This window comes from Acartia tonsa, chromosome 4 (assembly GCF_053477335.1).
Source record: "Acartia tonsa isolate MP-2025a chromosome 4, ASM5347733v1, whole genome shotgun sequence".
Lineage (NCBI taxonomy): Eukaryota > Metazoa > Arthropoda > Copepoda > Calanoida > Acartiidae > Acartia > Acartia tonsa.
This window is the reverse complement of record NC_137263.1, coordinates 6776388-6797901: the sequence shown is the minus strand read 5'-3', so window position 1 is coordinate 6797901 and position 21514 is coordinate 6776388. Positions and strand designations below refer to the sequence as shown.

Here is a 21514-nt window from a genome sequence, read left to right as displayed (position 1 = left end):
GACAAGAGAGGAAATTATTTAGTAAGATGTCAAAAAGTAAAATAAGCAAATATCACTGATTAGCAATTTTATGAAACGACATTAAATAGTGAGGTAATAGCATTGATTAAGAGTGTTTTAGAGCAGAAAAATATGTCATTCTCTTCATTTATCTGTAATCCTAACTAAAGAATCTTATTTGAATAAATATCTTTCACAAATCAACTTTCTTTAATATCGAAATACAAATAAAAATTTAAAAGCGATCAAAAGCAGAATTTAAAACATAAAAAATTGCGGGAAGATTAAAACGAAGAAAAATTAGAATATTCCACTCTATGACATCATAGTGAATTCATTCCTTTGCAGTTATTGAGAGAGCAGAATTTATTATGATTCTCATTAAAAATATTTCTCTAGTTATATAGAAGTTGTATAAATTATCAATTTGCAAGGATGGCTGGTGGGCTCCAATTAGAAAGAAAAGAAAAATAATATGTATATTTATTCAAATTGGTCTGTTATTAAAATTAGTTTTTCTTGTAAAAGAACAACTTATTAGTAAGTTATTAGATTTGCAGTTTAACAATTAAAAAGAGTCCTATGAATCGTAGATTTCTACAATTTGTCTACATAAATACTCTTCAAAAATAATATCACTTCAAAATTCAAACTACATTACCTACAGAATTCTGTACCTTGATGAAACAAAATCTAGCATAATCCTTTTATAAAAGTAACAGGGTGTCTTTATGTTTGTGTGTCTGACTGATATGGTTCCCCTTTACAGTAAAGCTTCTTATAGGTCTAAGGAAGGGTTATAAATATTTTGGAGAAGGGTACCACCACTCTTCCAAGAGAAATCACCCCAAGAAAAAAATCTTTTCTTTCTTTATGGGTTGACATCCTATCCCTCCCCCTCCCCTTCTTTACTCAAGTGCCCCTAGACGCCTCTAGATGCGTAGCCACTAGTTGTATATAAAGTGTAAACTGACCTGACATTTTCATGTCTCTGTATGTATATCTTGTGGAACTGTCCCTCCACAGGTGACATGATGTCTCCCTTCATCTCCACAGCAACATGCTGAGGAAGAACGGATAATAACAATCTCTCCTGAAATTAAAAGAAATATGTTATGTTTAATTCTAAGGTTATCGATTCTTTTGTTATCCGTCCTCCAAAATTGTGAGCTTTCTTGTCTGAAGCTTAATATATCGATAACTACTAGATCGAATAGGTTGTACTCTTCAGGAAAGCTTTGAAAAGGCCTTGTGGTGGTTTAAAGCTATTTTCAGACCCACTACGCCCGCCCCTAGAAGCTAGGTACGAATCAACCTATTCTTTATAATAAGTTGATAGCAAGTCATCTATACACAACCAAAAACTATTTTTTCAAAAGTTGTTTATGAGCAACTGCGTTGATATCTGACCTGTGAAGCCCTTTATCTGCAGATTTCACGTCTATCTTAACTAAAAAAATATTTCTTTATGGCTATTACTTAATGATTTTAAATTATTTCCAATGTAAACGTGTCATTGATTAAATCTTAGCCTGCTCAAAAACAATACACCCACAAAATATTTTGTTTAAATAGGAAAATCTATAAAAAAAAAATTATATTCTATCCAAAAATAAGAAAGCTAGGCAGAATTTTAATTTTGTAAAATGAAAAACACAAGTTTGTTTAAGAGTCTGTCTAAAATTGCCGGCAGAAAATATTGTAAAAGAGTCATAAAGTTTTTATGAGCTAGTTTGCAACGAAGGAATATAGGGATACAATATTACAAATCTTTACCCAAAATCTTTGCCTTTGATTTCAGTTCATTAATTGGACAAGCCATTTCAAAGATTTTGTAAACTAACAAGCAACAACTTGTATTTTTTTAAATTCTTAGTTAGTCTATATATTTGTAGTACAATTTCAAGTTTGTTTAATATCCTTTTCCCCTGAGGAGACCCGGTAGATAAGGCACTCAGAGTTTTATTTAGCTTTCAAGAGTGGACAAACTTATTTTAAACTATCTGCCTTAATTACGTGTTAATTAAGCTCATTTTTTCATTAATCATCATTACGAATATTAGCTTAAATATAACATTGACACTGATAAGTCAAGGGAAAGAAAAGGAAAACTATTTTTCTAAACTTGATTTTAGAAATCTTTAGTAATAACACTGACAAGAATGTTCCCAATAAACTTAACACCATAGGAATATAGTTTTGCCACATAATTGCAGATCTATTAGCTAATTTGATTGATGTATCTTTAAAATTTAGATGAATAGGGATACGAATCATTTTGTAGAGTAACATAGAGCAAAACTCATACAATTTTTTTAAAAATAATAATAAAATCATTATTAAAAATTTGCTATGCAACAAATATATCAAACTTAACTTGTTTCTGTTCATTGATGTTGTCTCTGTTGTGTGTTTGTGTGTGTGTGTATGAGTGTGTGTGTGGGTGCGATTGTATGTGTGAGCTGTACACTTGAGTTAAAAGGGAAGATATTTTGCATGAATTCAGAAAATCCAGGAATTTAGGGATCGGACAATGGGAAAATTTATCAATCTTACCTCAAATAAATGTTTAAAAGTTTGCCTTTTCAAGTCTTTAATTATTTGGGGGAGAAAAGTGTGTAGATTTATAAATATTTAATGTCCGTGAACTCCATGTGGACTACTAGAATACAGTACACTGTGCGCTGAATATAATGTTAGCAAGCTTTTATCCACCACAAACTTTAGATTATAGATAGCAACAAATTCAAGCATTAGTGGAGGTCAATTTGTTATCATAGCTAGTGCAGCTACATTTAATTTTGCCTATAAAATACTGAAAAACATTTTAGTTTAATCATCTATTTTCCATTATCCAGTATTTTTCAATTTATGCTGTAAAATCTAGTGTTCAATCTATAAAACAAAGTAGAACGATGTCCGTCTGTCCCTCAAGATCTCAGTAACCACTGAACCGATCGGATTCTACTCCTCAGGAAATATACCTACGGGTCCTCTGGTGGTTTTATTTTCTTGGTGGGTGGAACATCCTCCCCCCCCCCCAAAAAAAAAAATCCCCTCCATTTTTTTCTTCAATATGTTCGAAAATAGTAGGTGCACCTCCATTTTTCTATTTATTTTTTTAAATATGTTCGAATATTTTTTTAAATAAGTGGTTGCATCTCCAATTTTTTTTAATTTCCTCTTGGGGCAAAGCCCCTAGAGGCTCGGGCCGAAACCGCTTTTATAAATATATTTCAGTTACATAAATTAACCATCATAAGTTTTCTCTTATAAGTGAAACGATCAATATTGAATTGGTCGTTTATGACAATACATACTTTAATTTGTTTATAGAAGAAAATCTATAAAGTTTATAAATATTCGATGTCTACTAATGTATTAGTGTAAAGACCTGGATAAAATAAAAGAGGTAAAACACAAATATTTCATGTAATTTTACACCCAGACAAATCCCAAAACATGAACATTTGACCACTTTTACGACAAGGCAAATTTTTCAGAAATTTTATATCGTTGGCCTTTCAAAGAATAATGTTTCTCATCAAATAAATTCAAAACTTTAGCCTCAAAATTTGTTTTCAATGTTTATGCTCAAAAAGTTGACAAATCTCAGTCCCAATTGTACGCGTAACCTTATCCATAAACGCGTTTGGTCACAGTTTATCACAGCTGTAGCCAAATTCAATTTCATAAATAGTTGCAGCCGCCGAAAAATATATGTTGAAGCTGATTGCAGCTGAATTAGTAGACAAGCATTTTTTTTAGCCCTTCTCCATTAATCATTATCCATAAGCCGCATTTTTTCCAATTTTCCCTAGTCGCAGCTAATCCACTATCAAAAGTGCGGATGCCGAGCCATGCTCGCAAAATATACTAAAATAATCTAAACTTAATTTTAAGGATTGTGTAAAGATTATTTAAGTAGCGAAACGTGAAAATGAAAGAGCCCTGAGGCTAAACAAAAATAGGCATAGGTTTTTAAAGTATTTAATTTGAAGATAAATATTAAATTTGTGGTTATATTTAACAAACCATTTAATAAATGTGTTATTGATTGATTCAGAATTTCTGTTCTATTTTGATTTATTATTGTTTAAGTCTTAGTTGGTGTCTGTGCGCATATCTAGTCAGCCATCTAAATTTTTCGCTTTGATATTTCATTGTCCAACTACACATATTGATGTTTTTTTTGTAGTTAAAATTAAAAACCCTTTCCTTATGAAATTTGTAGGTATATCAATCTCCTTCGTTTTGGTGGTAAAAAAATAAACTATGGAATTTTTGGCTAATATAATCTAAATTTAAAATTGAAAACATTAAAGAAATCTAGAGACAAAATTTAATTATGCAAATGTTCCAGAAAAAAATACCTTTTTTCCAAGGATGAGGAATGTGAAATCTAAGATTCTTATATTTAAAATATTTTTTCCTCAGTACAAGATTGTTCTTCTATAGTGCTTACCCTCAATGTGCCTGTGAATCACTGAAACCACCCCAACAGTGACCCAAGATCAAATATAACCTAACCTAACCTTAAGTAATATAAACAAACACACAAAAACTTCGTCCCTTCTTATTTTTATTTCAATGCAATAGTAAAAAGGGTGCTGGGCTCTGTTCACAACAAAACGCATGTCCAATTTTTTTAGCTTATAGACTTAAAAGTTAAAAAAAACTTTCCTCATATTTTACTTCCCTTATCCATCCCTGCCTTTGCTAGAGTTTTCACGTCTGCCTTGTCTGTTAATTTGTGTAAGAAATTTTCTAAAGGTTCCAACAATTTAAATCATTACTTTTCTTTAACACAAGTACAATTTTGTCAGTAAAAACGACATTATAACTATCATTTTTTTATATAAGCCTGTGATAAAGAAAGGTCACAGAAAATGTAATTTTGAACGACAAGCTTTTGAACATACCTAGGTATTTAAAACAGGACTATAAATAGATTATACATAAATTTTATTTATAAAAAGAAGAAGGGCGGTTGTGCGGTCATACCTCCTTAATTATATAAAAGCTACGGAACTAAAAATTCAAACATATGGTTTGGTGATAAATAAGATCCACCCAAATATAGACAATAATGATAGGTGTCTTTAAACATCAAGTTATAAAACTATTATTTCTGTCATCTAAAATTTGTCTAAATTTTAATGACTGGTTACCGAATTTTTAAAAATCCACCTTGTTTTTTAGCATAAAATATTTTACTGCAAACTAAACTTTTAGAAATATAATTTAATTTCTTGGAGTGTGTACATTAGAATATCTTATTCTAATTTTAATAACATTACTTTGTTTTCTGGAGGTGTTTAGGAATAAATGGTAGGGTTATCCTTTTATAAAAGTAACAGGATGTCTTTGTGTGTCTTTCATTTCAAAACTAAAATTCATTTATCCCCCCCTTCTTCTATGAAGTGTCCCTAGGCCGATAGTAAATAGTAAAATATGACTCACCAACTTTTCATTTTCATCCTCCATGTCCAACCTGGCAGCAATACAGTCCCGAGTGTCCAGGAACGCCCTACGCTGACCCTCCTCCGTCAGGTTGTGGATGAAAAGACCGACCAGATTGACCGCCAGAAAGACAAGAATGTTGGCCGCCAGCTGCTGCCACATGTCCAGAAGGAGTGGCGGCTCCAGGACAAGGACAGTCACAATCACATGAATCAAGGCAATTCCAAAAGAGAAAGATGCTGCTATCCAACTCCTGAAAAATGAACAAAACGTTAATCATATAATTTCCCATTCAATTTTTCGGATCCACCCAGCATGTAGGAATACCTATCATAGAATTTAGTAAATGTACTTTTCTAAGACCTACTCAATATTTCCTTGCATTTATAAACCATTTGTTAGAAATTTATAGATACTTTATAATTGAATGTTTAGAACGTATGTTTATTAGGGAAAAAAATCAAAGCAATTCCCTGTTGTCGCCATAGAAGCTAATCACACATTTTTCATAAGAATAAAAAGCATCCTTTACTTTAGTTTAGACTACATGAAGTGAATCTTCAACTTTTAAGTAAAATAGATAAAAAAAACATGTACTATACGGGTCATGCGTGTAATCATTCCGCAAAATGATTTTTAGTTATCTAGATCTTAACGGACACAGCAAAAAACCCTTATTCCTTTATATTGATGAATTGGTAAGATTTAAGTATAATTTTAAAGAGGGGTCGGAGAAGTGGGACACTAGTCTATGTAAGAGATTCTACCAAAATTTTCAATCAATTTCTTGAGAAAATATTAAACTTGTTCTCTTTCCAATCAAACTTTTAATTGATGTTTTTACATCGGCTAGTGAAGCTGGGTTCACTCAAGAGAAATGAGAATCATTGGTTCTAGTATATATATCTGGGGTCAAGTGTGCAACAAATTAAAACTTTTATACCATGTACTAGGATGTCTAGCTTAAATCAATTTATCAGTATGAATATCCTTTTATACTTTGTTTACATTAACGTGTATAGGGACAAGTAGTCGTTATATTAAAAGATAATTAATATATGCTTTTCCAGTATAGCTTCGAAACCAAAAAAATATTTTGTGGATAAGAACTGGTTCGCAACAACACAGAAAAATCATGTATTGTATCGTATTGATCCAATTTTCTACGAATATAAAATCAGTATAACTATTATCAATTTAAAGTGCGTTCAATTTATTTCTGTTTATTTAAATCCTATGAGCAATCTTTTATATTGTATAGAATTTCAATATTGATTCTAGAATACAAATGGATGCTATTTATTTTTCTGTTGTATTAGAGTTCTCTAACTATCAATATAAATAGTTAGAGAGTAGAATAAGAATAGATACTAACACATCTGCATTGTATAGATTACAAATTGTCTCAAATCAGAACATTACTATATCAGTTACTAGCGGCTAAGCCCCTAGAGGCCTATAGGGGCACTTGATGGAAGTAAATTTAACATTGTAATTTAAAAATTGTTGGTTTTTTTTTGGGGGGGGGGATGTCAGGAAGTAAGGGAGGGGACAATGGATCGAATATTCAATTTTTAGGAGTCTCAGACTTTGGGGACTGGCTTAAAGGGAATGTGCAAGAATTTAGCAGTTTCTGACTGAGTTTGGGGACTTGCGCATAGAATGCCGCTACTCGTTATGCATGTTTTGAATATTGCAGACGGGGGGAAGGGAAATAAACACTCGTTGTGTTAGTTTGGAATGTAGCAGACGGGGAGAAGGGAGGTGGGGGAAAGGGGCAAGGGAAATAAACAGAATAAAAAGGGGCAGTCATATTCTTGCTAGCAGCTGGCCGGGTCCAATAATGTTTTAATATAAAAATCACACCAAAAAACCTCAATATATTTCATCAAAAACAAGTTGTGATTTCACTTTACATGACGCTATTGAAATCTATTATTCAATTAACAATCCCTTTATAATTTCCTACAAATTTATTGGATTAAACTGGATTTCATGCCCTTTCTTTGATAACTCTTATATTGAATTAATTGCCCATTGTCCCCTCCCTTACTCCCTGGGGGGATGTCCAGGGGTTCTTTTTCTTGGGAGGGTGCAATCCTCCCCCAACATAGTTATAAATTTTTCCAGGACCTATGCGAGGCTTCATTGTAAAGAAGAACCACGTCTAGCGATTTGCGAGATCCTTCAGTACAGACACACAATATCTTACCCAAAAAGGAAACCCACATAAACACTTAGCGAATGAATAAAATAAATTAAAATTTAAAATCCTAAGAAAAATTTATGCGGGTTATTATTCTTATTTTTAACTCGGCATTATGATTCTACAGGTGTTGAGTACATTTTTGGTACCCCTTTAGAAAATGCTTTTAAACAGTTTGAAATGATTGTATTGTACATAATTGAGAAAACTAAAATATATTGCAAGACTAGACATACAAAAACAAAATTGATTCTACGTAATAATAACAATCACGAAATGTAAAATTTATTAAGGGAATTTACAACTGCTATGTACATAGGAGGGAGAAAAACATGTTTGTCAATGAAATTCTATATTTATTATGGTCTGTTAAAACCCTGGGTAGTACAATTTAAATCAAATTAATTTTATTTCTTGTTTTAATATTTGTCGCAGCCAAAACCATATCAATCATTAATATCATGTATTAAATTTTCTGGACCAATATGACGCTTTCATTTATAACTAAGACTAAAAATCACCCTGCTATCTTTTTATTAACCTCTTAGGATATCTCATCTTAATGCCTAAAATCGTCCTATTTCATCAATTTCAGTTATAAATCAATTAAAGAGATTGCTGGGCAATGAAGAATTCTTGACAATTCCAAACTCGAAGCTCTCTTGGAAAGATTAACTGAATAGTTTCATCTGTCTGTGAGAATTCAAGTGAAATACAAACATCTTACAGCGTTGATAAATACGATAATTACCTCAGAGGAAGCATGGAGTAGACAACGAATGTAGCAAAGACGATCTCCCAAACACCATCGACAAATTCATGACGCGGCATTGACGGAGCACCACTCCACACAAACGGTACTAAAAATATAATAATTACCTAGTTTATTTATAAAATTTAGATTTTATACCACTACCCATTTATTGGAATGATATGGTATTTTTTTTATAAAAATCAGTTTTATAGTAAATTGGCATCAAAACTACACATTTGATTGATTCGAAGAGACATTTGAATAAGGGTAAAAAAGTTTTAATTATAATTGATGTATTAAACAGTGCAATCCAAGCTTTTGGAAAAAATCAAATCGAACATTTATTCTAATAATTGCATATACTTTTAAAACTACATAAGTAAATCTGTATTGAAAGACTTTATGACATTAACGAAAAATATATTGAGATAACTTTTTAAGGTTTAATTAAAAATGATGTATCTCAATTTTTTTAAAAAGATTTTTATCTTGATTTTATTTTTATGTTTGAATGACGTCAAGTCGAATTTAATTAATCTAACAATTTTGTAATTATGTTCGAAAGAATTTTATAAAAACTTACATAATTTTTATCAAAAATTTAAATAAATTAATCGTTATTGATAGAGGAACAATATTTTCATTATTTACATCATTGTTAATTAAAAGTCCCTGGCTTTTAGGAGTGTTCCAAAACACAAAACTGTAAAAAGTCACGCAGGTGTTAATTTACAGACAGACATCCTATAATTTTTAAGAATCCTACCTGGAAGAGCTAGGACACAGAAACTTGTTGAGAACATGAGAATACCATAGCACACATAATCCAGGTACATATCATCAACAGTGCGCGTGCACAGAACTAAAAACATCATAACAAAGACTGCGCAGTGCGCGCTGTCATACAGGTTGCGCACTGTTGGAGACTGCACGCTGACAAAGCTGGTGGTGGCAAGAGCGGCGGTCAGCACAACGTAAAGAGCCACAGCCGCCGTGATGGATGTGTGCTGCAGCCGCAGGATGTAGCGGCGGAAAAGGGACTCAAGCTCGTTGTTCTCAAACCTTGATGGCAAATGTTAAAATATTTTAACTTTAAGAATGAACACAGGCAAATATAACAAATGTATTAAAACTGCTAAACATTGGTTTTAGATAATTTTTTTTATGTGGAAGAAGCCAAACTAGTTCTACAATAAGTAGTAAATAAATCTAAAAAAAAGATGATTGTATTTTAGTTTTACAAAAAATACTGTTATCCTATTTTTCTGTCTAAAGCTGAAAATTTCAATAACTACTCAACCGATTGAGTTCTCCATTATAGGAAAGCTTAACATAGTTCCCGGGATGGTTTTAGGCTATTTCAATTTTTACATTCAAGTCTTGGGATGGTTTTAGGCTTTTTTAAAATCTTAGAAAACAGAGCCTCTAGATGCTAAGGGCCCTGCCACTAGTTACTTTTAAGTTTGAAATTTCATAAGTAAATTGAACATTTAATCATGATTAAACGAACTTTTGTGTAAAAACAAGAAAATTAAATTGATGTAATTTATTCAAATTTGTTGCATCAGCATTTGAACAATAAGTTAAAAAGTGAAAATAATGCATTTTTTTCAGCTATTCAATTGATAATTTTTCATTCTTGACATCAAGGTCTATGCATTTTTGACTGTGAACATATATCTGTATATCGTTTGTTTTCTGTCAGGTATAGTAGTAGGTAGATAGATATATTTATATATGCATGGTAGTAGCTTCCCATTTGAAGAAATAAAAGAAAAAAGAAAAATCCAGGAGGAACTTTTTAGTTAAAGAAAAATAATTTAACTCCAACTTTTTGGCCAGTTAAAATTTAAAGATAGTAAATATTATTCAAGGGAGATTTATAAATTTAAAAACGTTAAACAAAAATTAGAAAACAAGTATGACAAAGCTTTGTATTGGCGCGAAAGGACATTGATTTTTTAAAGTAATTTACAGTGCAGTACTTTTATATGCATCATAGATGTAATCAAAATAACATTTTCCTGTGTCTGTTCATTATTCTGGAGAAGGTGACCTTCCTATGGTTGGTCATGGCCTTCACGCTGTGGTCCATCCTCAACAACTACTGGACACCCTGGCACAGGAACAAGGATGGCTTCTATTTGCCCAAGTTGGGTAAGTGTTGGTGGTTATTGCCCCTCCCGCGCCTGATGGTCGTGGGGGTGGCAGGTTTACTCTCACACTTTTGGTTTCCTCATCCCATCTGCTTACCTGAAAAATTAAACATATAAATTAATTTCAAATTTGCAGATTATATTTTATAAGATGTCATGACTCTGACGCATTGTAAAGTATAATAGCGGCTACGCTCTTGAGGAATCAATTCTCTTAAGAATAAGGGGGGGGGGGGGTAGTAGACCCTTTAGAATCTTCACTGTAAAAAAGGTTTTGCGACATCTTATGCTACAGACATGGTACAGGGAATATCCGTTAAAACTGAAAGTGGGAAGGTCTGCCTTCATCCTTTTTTAATCCCTTAATGGTTTGATACCCCACTGATGAAATATTGTGCACGCCAATGTACATAAATATAGATATATAATTCCTATTGTAAATCTAAATCTTTGTATATCTGTAGCCAATACTGGATGGTGCAAAACTGACAAATTCTGCATCTAATCCCAATCTGGGCTGGAAATGAGGACAAAATGTTTTATTGCTCTCCAGTTCATGCATAAAAAACCAACCCACTGAAAAACTTTTTGGATGCTTTTGGTTCTTTTTCTTTCTACTAGCAGATACGCCTAGAAACCTCTAGGGGTAAGGATGATATGTAGCAATCTAAAAAAAATCCAAATAACATATAATTTGAATTTAATATATTCCAAAACGAATACTATTGAATAGTGTTGCAGCTTAGCTATAATGAGTGAGTTATGATTCGTGAAGCCATATGTTTACACCTTTTTACATGTTTAGAACTAAATACATATTCTCAACAAGCATACATTTGTACAATGGTAAGGCAGCAGCAATGCAACAAGCAAATAATATTTTTATGTATATTTCAATAATTTAAGGAGTTGTGTACAGTAAAAGCAATAATTGATTTTTTTGATAAACAAATCATTTAATATACATATTTCTAATTTGTGTTTGTCAATTTTAAAATCTATCAATTATTCAAAAAAGTTATGCACATACTAGTAATTGAGTTGCTGTGCTAATAAGAATTGATCAGTTTTGTTAACTTCTATTTTTAGATTTTATGTACAATTTTATAAGCGTTTAAAATTATTTCGGGATTTTCAAATTTTATACACACTACAACACATGTATAAACATTATCAATAATACAAAGTAGTACGATGTCTGTCTGTCTGTCTGTCCGTCCGTCCGTCCGTCCGTCCGTCCGTCTGAAGCTTAAGATCTAGGTAACCACTGAACCGATTGGATTCTACTCTTCAGAGTATATTTCTATTGGTCCTGTGGTGGTTTTAAGCTATTTTCTTTGGGGGTGGGACACCCCCAACCCCCCCAAAAAAAAAATCCCCCCCCATTTTTTTTTTTTTTTTTTTTTGCTGAAGATTTCCTAGGTTCTTTAGGTTTTGTAGAAGATTTCCTAGGTTCTTTAGGTTTTGTAGAAGATTTCCTTGGTCCTTTAACGAATTTCGCCTTATTTTTTTAATCACCTCTTGGGGTACAGCCCCTAGAGGCTTGGGGCGAAGCCGCTAGTATATCCATAAAGTACGTGGCTTAATATATTTTAGGGAAGAAAATAATATTTATTTCACATTGGTGGACTAAAATAGGTTAATTTCAGGGAGTTATGGGACAATGGACTGATATCAATACTGGTACTCAAAATTTATTAATCATTCATTGGCAAGAATATTATGGATGCTTTCATTGAATCTTGTATTGGTTGGTTCAAACTTTTTCACCGATACTTTTAAATTTTTTTCATCATCATTTTTAAGGATGTTTTATTTATCTCCATTGTCTTATCTCGATTATTTTGTTTTGGTTATTTGTATACTAGGTAATCAAACCTTAACTCATTGTTTATACGTTATTATCGAAATGACTCTAATCTTACAATATCATTAATGCCGTGAATATGGTATCACATGTTAATGGTAAGGAATGATGTTTTGTCTCCACATGGCGTTATTCTAATGACATCATTATATTGATGTGATAACAGTAGGATGTATGTAAAAGGGAGAGCAACTACACTTTTTTTATAAATGATTATAGATGTGTTTTAAGTACTATGATTTATTATTGACGAAATCTATAAATTTTTACTGAATATTCGGATTTGCTTGGTATATAAATCTAGAAGAGCCCCATTGTCATATCATGACAGGTCACATATACAAGTGGCTGCGCCCAAAGCCATAGTGGCATCTAATAAAATAAAAGAAGGGTGAGAAAGGGTTTGGGGGAGTTCTATCCCCAATTTTATTTATTAAACATACAATTTTAAAATAATTTTGACATATTTCTAATCACATTGAAAAACTGTTCAAGTAGGACTGTAGCAGACAGACAAACAAATATACACCCTTCCTCTACTATATGTATAAAGATAGCTATTCTTGTCTCTTTCTTGTGAAGGGTTTCATGTGAATATATTATTAAGTATGGATGATTTATGTTCATATTATGGGTATAATAAACTATTATTTTATCTTCATTTTATTCTTTTCAGTTTTACATGAAAGATATTAAATGTTATAAATTATTTATAACAAGATTTGTTTTCATAGTAAGATTAAAATATTGAAATTTGATTCAGTTTAATACACGGCTAAATTTATAAAAAAATATTTGAAATATCTTCTATGTGTTAACTCTTATTTTTTCTTATAATTGGGCTTATTCTGAGAGAGAGGGAACAATGGACTGCTTATTACACTAGTCCTCTAGTCCCTAAAGTTTTATAATAACGTTTTCTTATTCGTTGGCTTAACAACTGGATTCCTGGGGCTTATTAGATTGTAAAAATGTATAGAGCAAAATCCTGATATAAAAGTGGCAGGATGTCTGTCTGTAGAAATGAATCTCACCAACTGATATGGTTATTCTTTACAGTGAAATTCCAGGTAAGGTTTATAACTATTTTTGAGGAGGATACCTCTAACCTCCCAAGAGTATTCTATTTAGTCTTAATATTTTTGTTTGTTTGACCGTTAAGTTTTGTTCATTTTTATTCTTGGGATTGTTTTTGGTTATTATCTGTCTTCTCCCTCCCCAAACGAATCTAGAGCCAATAGATGATATGCTGAGGGCGCAGCAAGACAAGCTGAATTAGACTATTTAAGTGAGTCGCATAAATTGTGTATAATAAATCAAAAAGTTTGTTCAGTTGGTTAAGCATTAATAAATCTACCAAAAGCAAACTTTCTCAATCAAAAGTTTATAAATAGAAATGAAATGGAAAGAGACAAACTGAAAATGAAAAAAACCTGCACGCCAGAAACTAATAACGAAAGTTTATTTTGTCTGTGAGCAAAAACAAATAATCATTTCCAGATTTTTTACCTATACCAAAGCTTAATACATGGAAGAATCACAGCATTTTTAAAATCATTTTAAACAGCTAGGTACCAAGAATGGAAGTTCTTTATGTTAAAAGTATTTCATGTCTCTATGGGGGAGGGTTAAATAATAATAGAAAAGTATTTAGGTTTTTTTTGTAGGCCCCGTGAATAATCTTATCAAAAATTTGCTTGTATGTTATATATATTCCAGCCAACTAACACCCCTTCCTTTAACTTCCTTCTTTCCTATACCCGCCAAACTTAATTACAAAACGCTTATTTACATTCATTGGTATATTTTTTTTGTATGGGTGGTAACAATTACCAGAAAAACCATCAATCTTTTATCCCTTTCCATTAACATAATATATTACATATTTTCTAGTGTACTTAGTTTAAAATAAGCCTAAGAAAACAATTACAAATGTTTAACTATCTTTTTGTCTACCTAATAATATTAGTGTTAGGGTGTTTGTCTATTACCATTGTCATACTAATTAATTATTTAAATTTTAGATAAGCTTCGTATTAGTCCATGTTTGCCTAATGGATATATCTGCCCTTCAAGAGAAAAGCAAAATTACTTTATAGTTTTATAATCATTTATCTAAGTTTTAAATAAATATCAATTAATTTCAATTCTGGACGCTCTGGTAGATATTATCATCCTTGTTTTCATTTTCTCTGTAAAAAGGTAGAGGCCGAAGGTTGAGGCCTAGAAGGGGAGGTTAAATATTATTGTGGAAGGAAGGGCTGAATCAGGGACAGTTATATGGCACCTACAGTAAAAGTATTATGTCTCCAATTTTACTGCTAGTAAAATCAATTACGTTTAACTTTTTTTCAGTTATTCAAAAACAAATATATTATCAGTAAAGTAAAGTTGGAGGCAAAATACATTTAATTTGGGTGCAATATCCCTATCATTAGAACTGAATTGGTGCACTAAACTCATTAACAAACAATAAACCCTCCTCACCTTTTGTGCTTCCTACCTTCCTCTAGGTATAGGCTGTAGTACAAAGAGTAGGCATAGGCCTTCCTCCTCCTTGCATTCAATTCCAATACAAGATTGACGCTACTAGATGGGACACAATATGCACAAATAAAATTTGGCGTTTTTATCTGATTATGCATATTTTTTTTCAGCATGGCTTCGAAACCGATTAATATCCACTGGATTAGAGCCATACTTAAAAATCATGTATAACATGGTATTACAGACAACTTTACACGAATATAAAATAAAAAAATCATATTATTATCTGCTGCACGTAATAGCAGTACTGAATTTTACTAAAACTTCCTAAAAATTGTGAGCTGTTTTTAAACAATATCTTTTTAATATATAATTTTACAGACATAAGAAAGGAAAGGATTGGGCATATTTTTAGAATATTGCAATTGTAGCCCAACCTATTATTCATTAAAAGCTTGCCATATACGTAGCATCTAACATCTAGCTCTATTATTACGCTTTAGGAAGAAGCTATTAAAGTGTCAAAGTAAACTACTTTTCAAGCATCTCAACCAGAGCATTACCATTTATATTGTGTGCTTTATATATATTCAATCTAATCATATGTTTGATCATGTATATATATAAATCTTTGTTCAGTTTATATGATAATTTATTTTTTATTGTTGTTAGGTTCTTTATAGATGAAGTAATGAGTCACAATTCATAATGCTACAAAATAACCCTACAAAGCTTTCCTGAAATGCTAAATTCAATCAAGCCATCCAATGATATTGCTATAAGGAATGTCCTCCTTTAAAAATCATATCTATAATACAAAGTAGAACGATTTCTGTCTGTCTGTCTGTCCGTCCGTCTGTCTGTCCCTTAAGATCTCGGTAACCACTGAACCGATTGGATTTTACTCTTCAAGGAATATATCTACTGGTGGTTTTAAGCTATTTTCTTGGGGGGTGGGACACCCCTAACCCCCCCAAAAATGATTTTTTAAATTACCTCTTGGGGCAAAGCCCCTCGAGGCTGGGGGCGAAGCCACTAGTTTATTATATACGATTATTCTATACTCTGTGAGAAGTGGTAAAGTTAAAGGCTAGACTCTGATGTTTTGTGGTTAATCATTTTCTTCTTATAAAACAAACTTATACATTTTTGGAAAAGCTTTGCATGCTATGCTACTGGTTCAAGAAAGTTTAACGTGTCGCCTAAAGAAAACAACAGTCTTAGGTATTGCATTTCGAGTGTGGAAAATGCCATTTGCTGATCAAAAGCCGCGACGGAGCCTCAAATCAAAACCTGTTTGGATGCTTTGAAAATTTATTTGAAAAGAGGAATTGCCATATTTGGGGTAGGTTTAGACTTCCAGCCGTTTTTTTTAATTGTAAATGGTTTTGTACATCTATTTCATTCCAGAATATATGGTTATGACTTACCCAAAACCAGGTTTTTACTTTATGTAGGCGTAACCTTCAACTTTCTAGTCCAGGAGCTCAGTGTGTTGATAAATATTAAACATTTTTTGTGGGATACGATTACCACACTTTCTTTAAAAGAAAAAAACTTTTTAGAGAAATAAGAAAATGTGTAACGAATTATAAAGTAAATTATGTTATATACCATAGAATAGATAAGATTATAATCATAGTTAAGATCACTGAAATATATTAAATTTTGGTCTTTATAAAAACAAGGAATACCCAACTACAACTTAAGGACATAGATTTTCTTTATAGTTAAATTTATCTACTAATAGGAATGATAATATTTTAATGATTTGAATGTGATATGAAGAAAAATAATTACACCAATGGGTACAGATAGTAATGTTAACATTATTGAATATATGAAATAAGCCAAGGGGAGGGGACATTAGGCTGTTTATTACACTATAAGTTGAATAAATAAGTTTTCTTACTTATTGGCTTAACTACTTTTATTGAATTAAGATTGGTCTGTTCATCAAATTAAGTGTCCAATCGTTTTAAACACTAATTGTAGGTAATCTATAGAAAGGATAATTTTGTGAATCGTCATTGGGGATGTAAATCAATTTATTGTCCATTGTCTTATCCCTTTAGATCCCTGGGACAAAAAGATTTTTCATCTCAAAACTCTTACCACCAAATTGTGTTTGTGTTCTGTTTTCTTTGAGAATTCTTTGGTTTGGTAAACAAGTTGAATGAGATATTCTAAAAATTATGAAAATTAAGCATAAGGAAAAATACCTATTAAAAACAACTTTCAAAGAATAATTATAGGTATAACAAAAAAAATTGGTAGTGCGGTTAAAAAAGTGCCAATGCTTGAAAAAAAGTATTAAACAATAAAGAAATATTTCTACTTAGAATCTAACCTCAAATGACGCATAAATAAGCAAGAGATATTTTCTAGAATCCACCCCCATATGACGCATCCCTCAGGATGACGTATTACTTTTTTCTGAAGCAAACAATTACTTGAAAAACACAAGTGCAGGCCTGAGATTACTCTCAAGACTTATATTACTCTTTCTTTAAACTTTTGAATATTTAATCTTTATTAGGGGTGACGTTGCAAGGGAAAGGTTAATAGGAAATAATCCATTCTTTACACTTGGTTCAATCGTTCCAAAATTTTAGGGTGGTTTATTTATGGTCTTGAGTAGTTTTTTTTTTACAGGGAAGGGGTACATCTCAACCCCGTTAGTGCTAATTCCCTGAGATAAAGTCTGTCTCCCAAACTCCCCCCTTACTTCGAAAAAAAATTGTAGGAGCGATTAAAGATCAGAACAAATTGCGATACTTTCAATAAAACATATTTTTTCAATAATTTCCATCCGGTAAGTTGAAGAAATTTAACAATTGAAACCATGTTCTAAAGAAGCGCAGCAAAAAAATGAAATGTTCATTACAATGAAATTATATACTCATAAAAACTTTGGGTTCTCGTAATTCTTTGACGAATTTGTATACTGGAAAAGAAGTATTAAAAAAGTATGTAGAATGTGATTAGCAATGAAAAAAATGTAATAGAAAGAGAAATAAAGACGACGAGGAGACGGAAAAATTTTATCAAACCCTAAATAAAGAAAAGCTACACTGACAAATAAAGAAGAGGAAAAGGCTGGACATTTTGAGAAGTTAGTTTCCGATTCAAATATTTAGTATTGACAGCTGTGGCAAATTCTTATTGAACAAGTAAATTCTAATTTAAATCCTCTTTTGTAAAAACTTGGAAAAACGTTGATGTCTATAATACAAAGTATATATCTGTTTGTATCTTAGGATCTCGCTTATGTTGTGCTTTTTTCATGTGTTATTTCTATGTTATGGTTTTTAGATATTTTTTTTTTAAAGTCTTATTTGGGAGGGAATTCCCTCCCTGCACCAAAAAAGTTAATACTATCCTGTTATATAAAGTACTAAGCTTTTTGTCTGAAACTTAAGATCTCGGAAATGGCTGGCCCGATTGAGTTATACTTTTCAGAGAAGCCTAATATATCTAATAGCCACTAGTATATTACACAGAAAAGCATTGTCATACTTCCAGATAAAACAATTCAATGGTATTATGCCATTTTCAGCAGACGCGGTTTGGTTGGGGTGTGAATATCACCTATTCTCTAGGGGCGAAGCTACTAAAACTATAATACATAAGGAGGTATTTGAATAGATTTAAGAAATTATATTTTCTAAATTTTCTTGTTGAAAAATATTTGCCAGAGTTCATCTATGAGTAAATGATAATTAAAACATTTCTGACATACCATGCCGTGTTAAGATAATGTCAATTTTTAACAAATACATCATTATATTCACTTTTCTTTCTCTGCTTAGAGAAAATGTAAAAAAAAATATAAACAGGCGACTGTACAATTAGCCTTTTAAAATTTAAAAGTTAGGTAGACGAGGTATTTTTGACACCTTCAAGCTTATTACATAACTTCTTTTTAAAAAAAAGTTTATGCTAATGAAAAAAAGTAATATAATGCCTGCCTTTCTGTATGCAACGAAGGATCTCGCCAACTGTTTAATCGATATTGTTCTTCTATGCAGAGTAGCTTTATATTAGCCAAGGGAAGGTTTTAACCTATTTGGGGGGAGGGTATGGTACCTCAAAGAACCCAAACAAATAACAAAAAATATTTGAAAGTGAATGAGCTAAATTTATTTTATTTATAAATTAGAATGAAGATTAAAATAGTGTATAGTTAGTTCTCCACTCTGGGATGATTGATGTTATAATACAAGAAGAGATGTGATGTATAGTTGTGCCAAAATTGATAACAACCATCTGATATATCAGCAATCATTTACATAAGTGTATATATTACAATAATATATGTATAACTAGCGGCTGTGCCTCAAGCCTCAAGTAATCTGACCTAATTAAAAAAAGTTAAAACTTAACTTATCAAAGAAATATAAATGTTCCATGTAAAAATTTAAATTTTAGATTACAACAAATTATAAATCTTAGACTTAGTGGCCTCTACAGGTACACATATAAGTAATGGGTATAAATATTTTAATTCTATACATGCTATGTATGCTAAAGAAGATTTATGAATGTAAGATCTCAAAAGTTGTTTAATATATATTCAATGTATATGGAAGGTAGTTTTGGATTTGCTTAAGTTTTAGGTTGCTTAAGATGACCCTAGAAAAATTAAATATTAAGAAAAGTTTAGAAATGGCAAACTGCCTGTTTGTCTCAATGATTGGCAAATTTTTACTGTGTAACAGTCAAGAAAAAGTTTTTATATTAAAGTCAAGTAGGCCATAATCACTTGTTGGTTTCAGGCGCGGCCTAAAGATAATTTAGGGACCTAACGTCGAAAGAAATAATTGAAATGTCCTAGTTATAGAGTAGCTGAGCAGCAAACTAAAGTTTAGTAACACAGTAGTGTGAGTGTGAGTCTGTCCGTCTTGATGTTACCTTGTAAAGTTTAGAAGCAAATGCACTACCAGAAATTCAATTACAAATTGTCAAAGTTGAAAATGACAGTGTTCCAAAGTAAGACACAATGCTGACTTAGTTACATACATACATAAAGAGAGACAGGGATAGTAAAACTGCAACAAAAAAACATTTGCAACAAAAACTTATCTGTCAATTTATTGTCAAAAATGGTCATCTATGAAGGGCCTAAAAGATGATTTTATTACTTAAAGAAACATTACCTAGGAAAAATTAAATAAAGATGAAATTCTATACCTCTTTCATTGTCGTACATAACACATAACACACTCATTAGAATTTTCAAAAAAGAATTACACTTACTATTATATGAAAGTATTAATCAGTAATCAACACATATACACCAAATAAAACAATTTTTATACTTGATCTTGTAAATGGATATGGATTATGCTTGTCATATTTAAATAGTGCATTTATAAACCCAAGAGAACTTCAGAAATGTACATATGCAGAAAAAGAAATAAAAAAAAGTTTTTAATTCCATGGCTTTTCATTAACAAGAATTTTATGTATATTTTATTGTAATTTTTTATATTTGTTCTAATCCTTGATCAAAAGTTTGCAAATTACATCAAATATATTTTAAAAGTACATTTTTATTTTGAATAAAAAAATCGTATAATAAGAAACGCCCCTTCTTGAACTCCATATCATATGTAAATTCTAGGCGTTTATTTATGAATAGAGGATGCAATTATGTCTGCAAAGAAGCCTATTTTCAAAACTAACAAAGAATTCCATGGATTGCATATTAATCATTTTGTCAAAAGTCATCAGATAAGCAAAAAGTCACAATGCAAATAATTAGTAGATATTATACATCTAAGAATATATGTGTCATAAGATCTCATAAACAGCTGGATCTACTGGTTTGGTAAACATTTTTTGGGGTTTTGACAGGTTTTTTTTTTAATTGGCCTAATTAAATCCAATATCATTTGTTTAAGTATTAGATTATCTTTTGTGCGAATATAAAATTAATAGCAAAAAAATATATTTTTGCATATTATGGTAAATGCAGACACCCCTTATGCTATCATTGATGGAGAGTTTGTAGAAGTTCCTTCCTTTTTTTCTGAGATACAAGGACAGGTATATAAATGAAAGATAGGCTTAGTTTAACTTGACCTATCAAATACATAGGTATAAAAAAATAAGTATTCTTCAATTATGGCCAGTTTCATAGAACTTTCATTGTATAAAAGCAAAAGCAGTCAATAAAAAAAAGTAATATTATCTTTATGGATACCATACTCTGTATTTTCTACTTTGTCCGTTCGTGATAGTTGGAAGGAACACAATTTTATTACCCTGGTTAAGGTAAAAACTGCCATTCTACTGATTTGATACTGATGGCGATTGGGATAGGATAGGAGGCGGTTTCCATCAAAGTGCCTAGTTAAGCACAGAAACCCTACCCCAATCTTTTAATTTTAAAGAAATTTGAAAATAAAGAGAGGGGCGAGTCAAGCACAGAACCCCCTCCTTTTATTCTTAAATTAATTGTAGAGCGGGTAGTTTTTCATTAGTTTGTTAAATTACCTCAGGCCAGGTTAGATTAGATTAAATAGACCTTGCATGGTTAAGAAAAAATTTTGTATCATAAGTTACTCTAGGGTGAG

At 31.3% G+C, this 21514-nt stretch overlaps 1 protein-coding gene across 9 annotated transcripts in view; it reads right to left on the bottom strand.

Moving 5' to 3' along the window:
- LOC145315846 (adenylate cyclase type 1-like) overlaps window positions 1–21514 on the bottom strand; it is an 83024-nt gene that overhangs the window by 50127 nt on the left and 11383 nt on the right. For all 9 annotated transcript variants that reach the window (XM_080155964.1, XM_080155968.1, XM_080155969.1 and 6 more), the window contains exons 2-6: window positions 10450–10676; window positions 9190–9487; window positions 8421–8529; window positions 5464–5716; window positions 975–1093 (exon numbers count right to left, since the gene is read on the bottom strand). In XM_080155964.1, the coding sequence (XP_080012090.1) occupies window positions 975–1093; window positions 5464–5716; window positions 8421–8529; window positions 9190–9487; window positions 10450–10518 (848 nt within the window). In that variant the 5' untranslated portion in view covers window positions 10519–10676. The remainder of the gene's footprint in view (window positions 1–974; window positions 1094–5463; window positions 5717–8420; window positions 8530–9189; window positions 9488–10449; window positions 10677–21514) is intronic.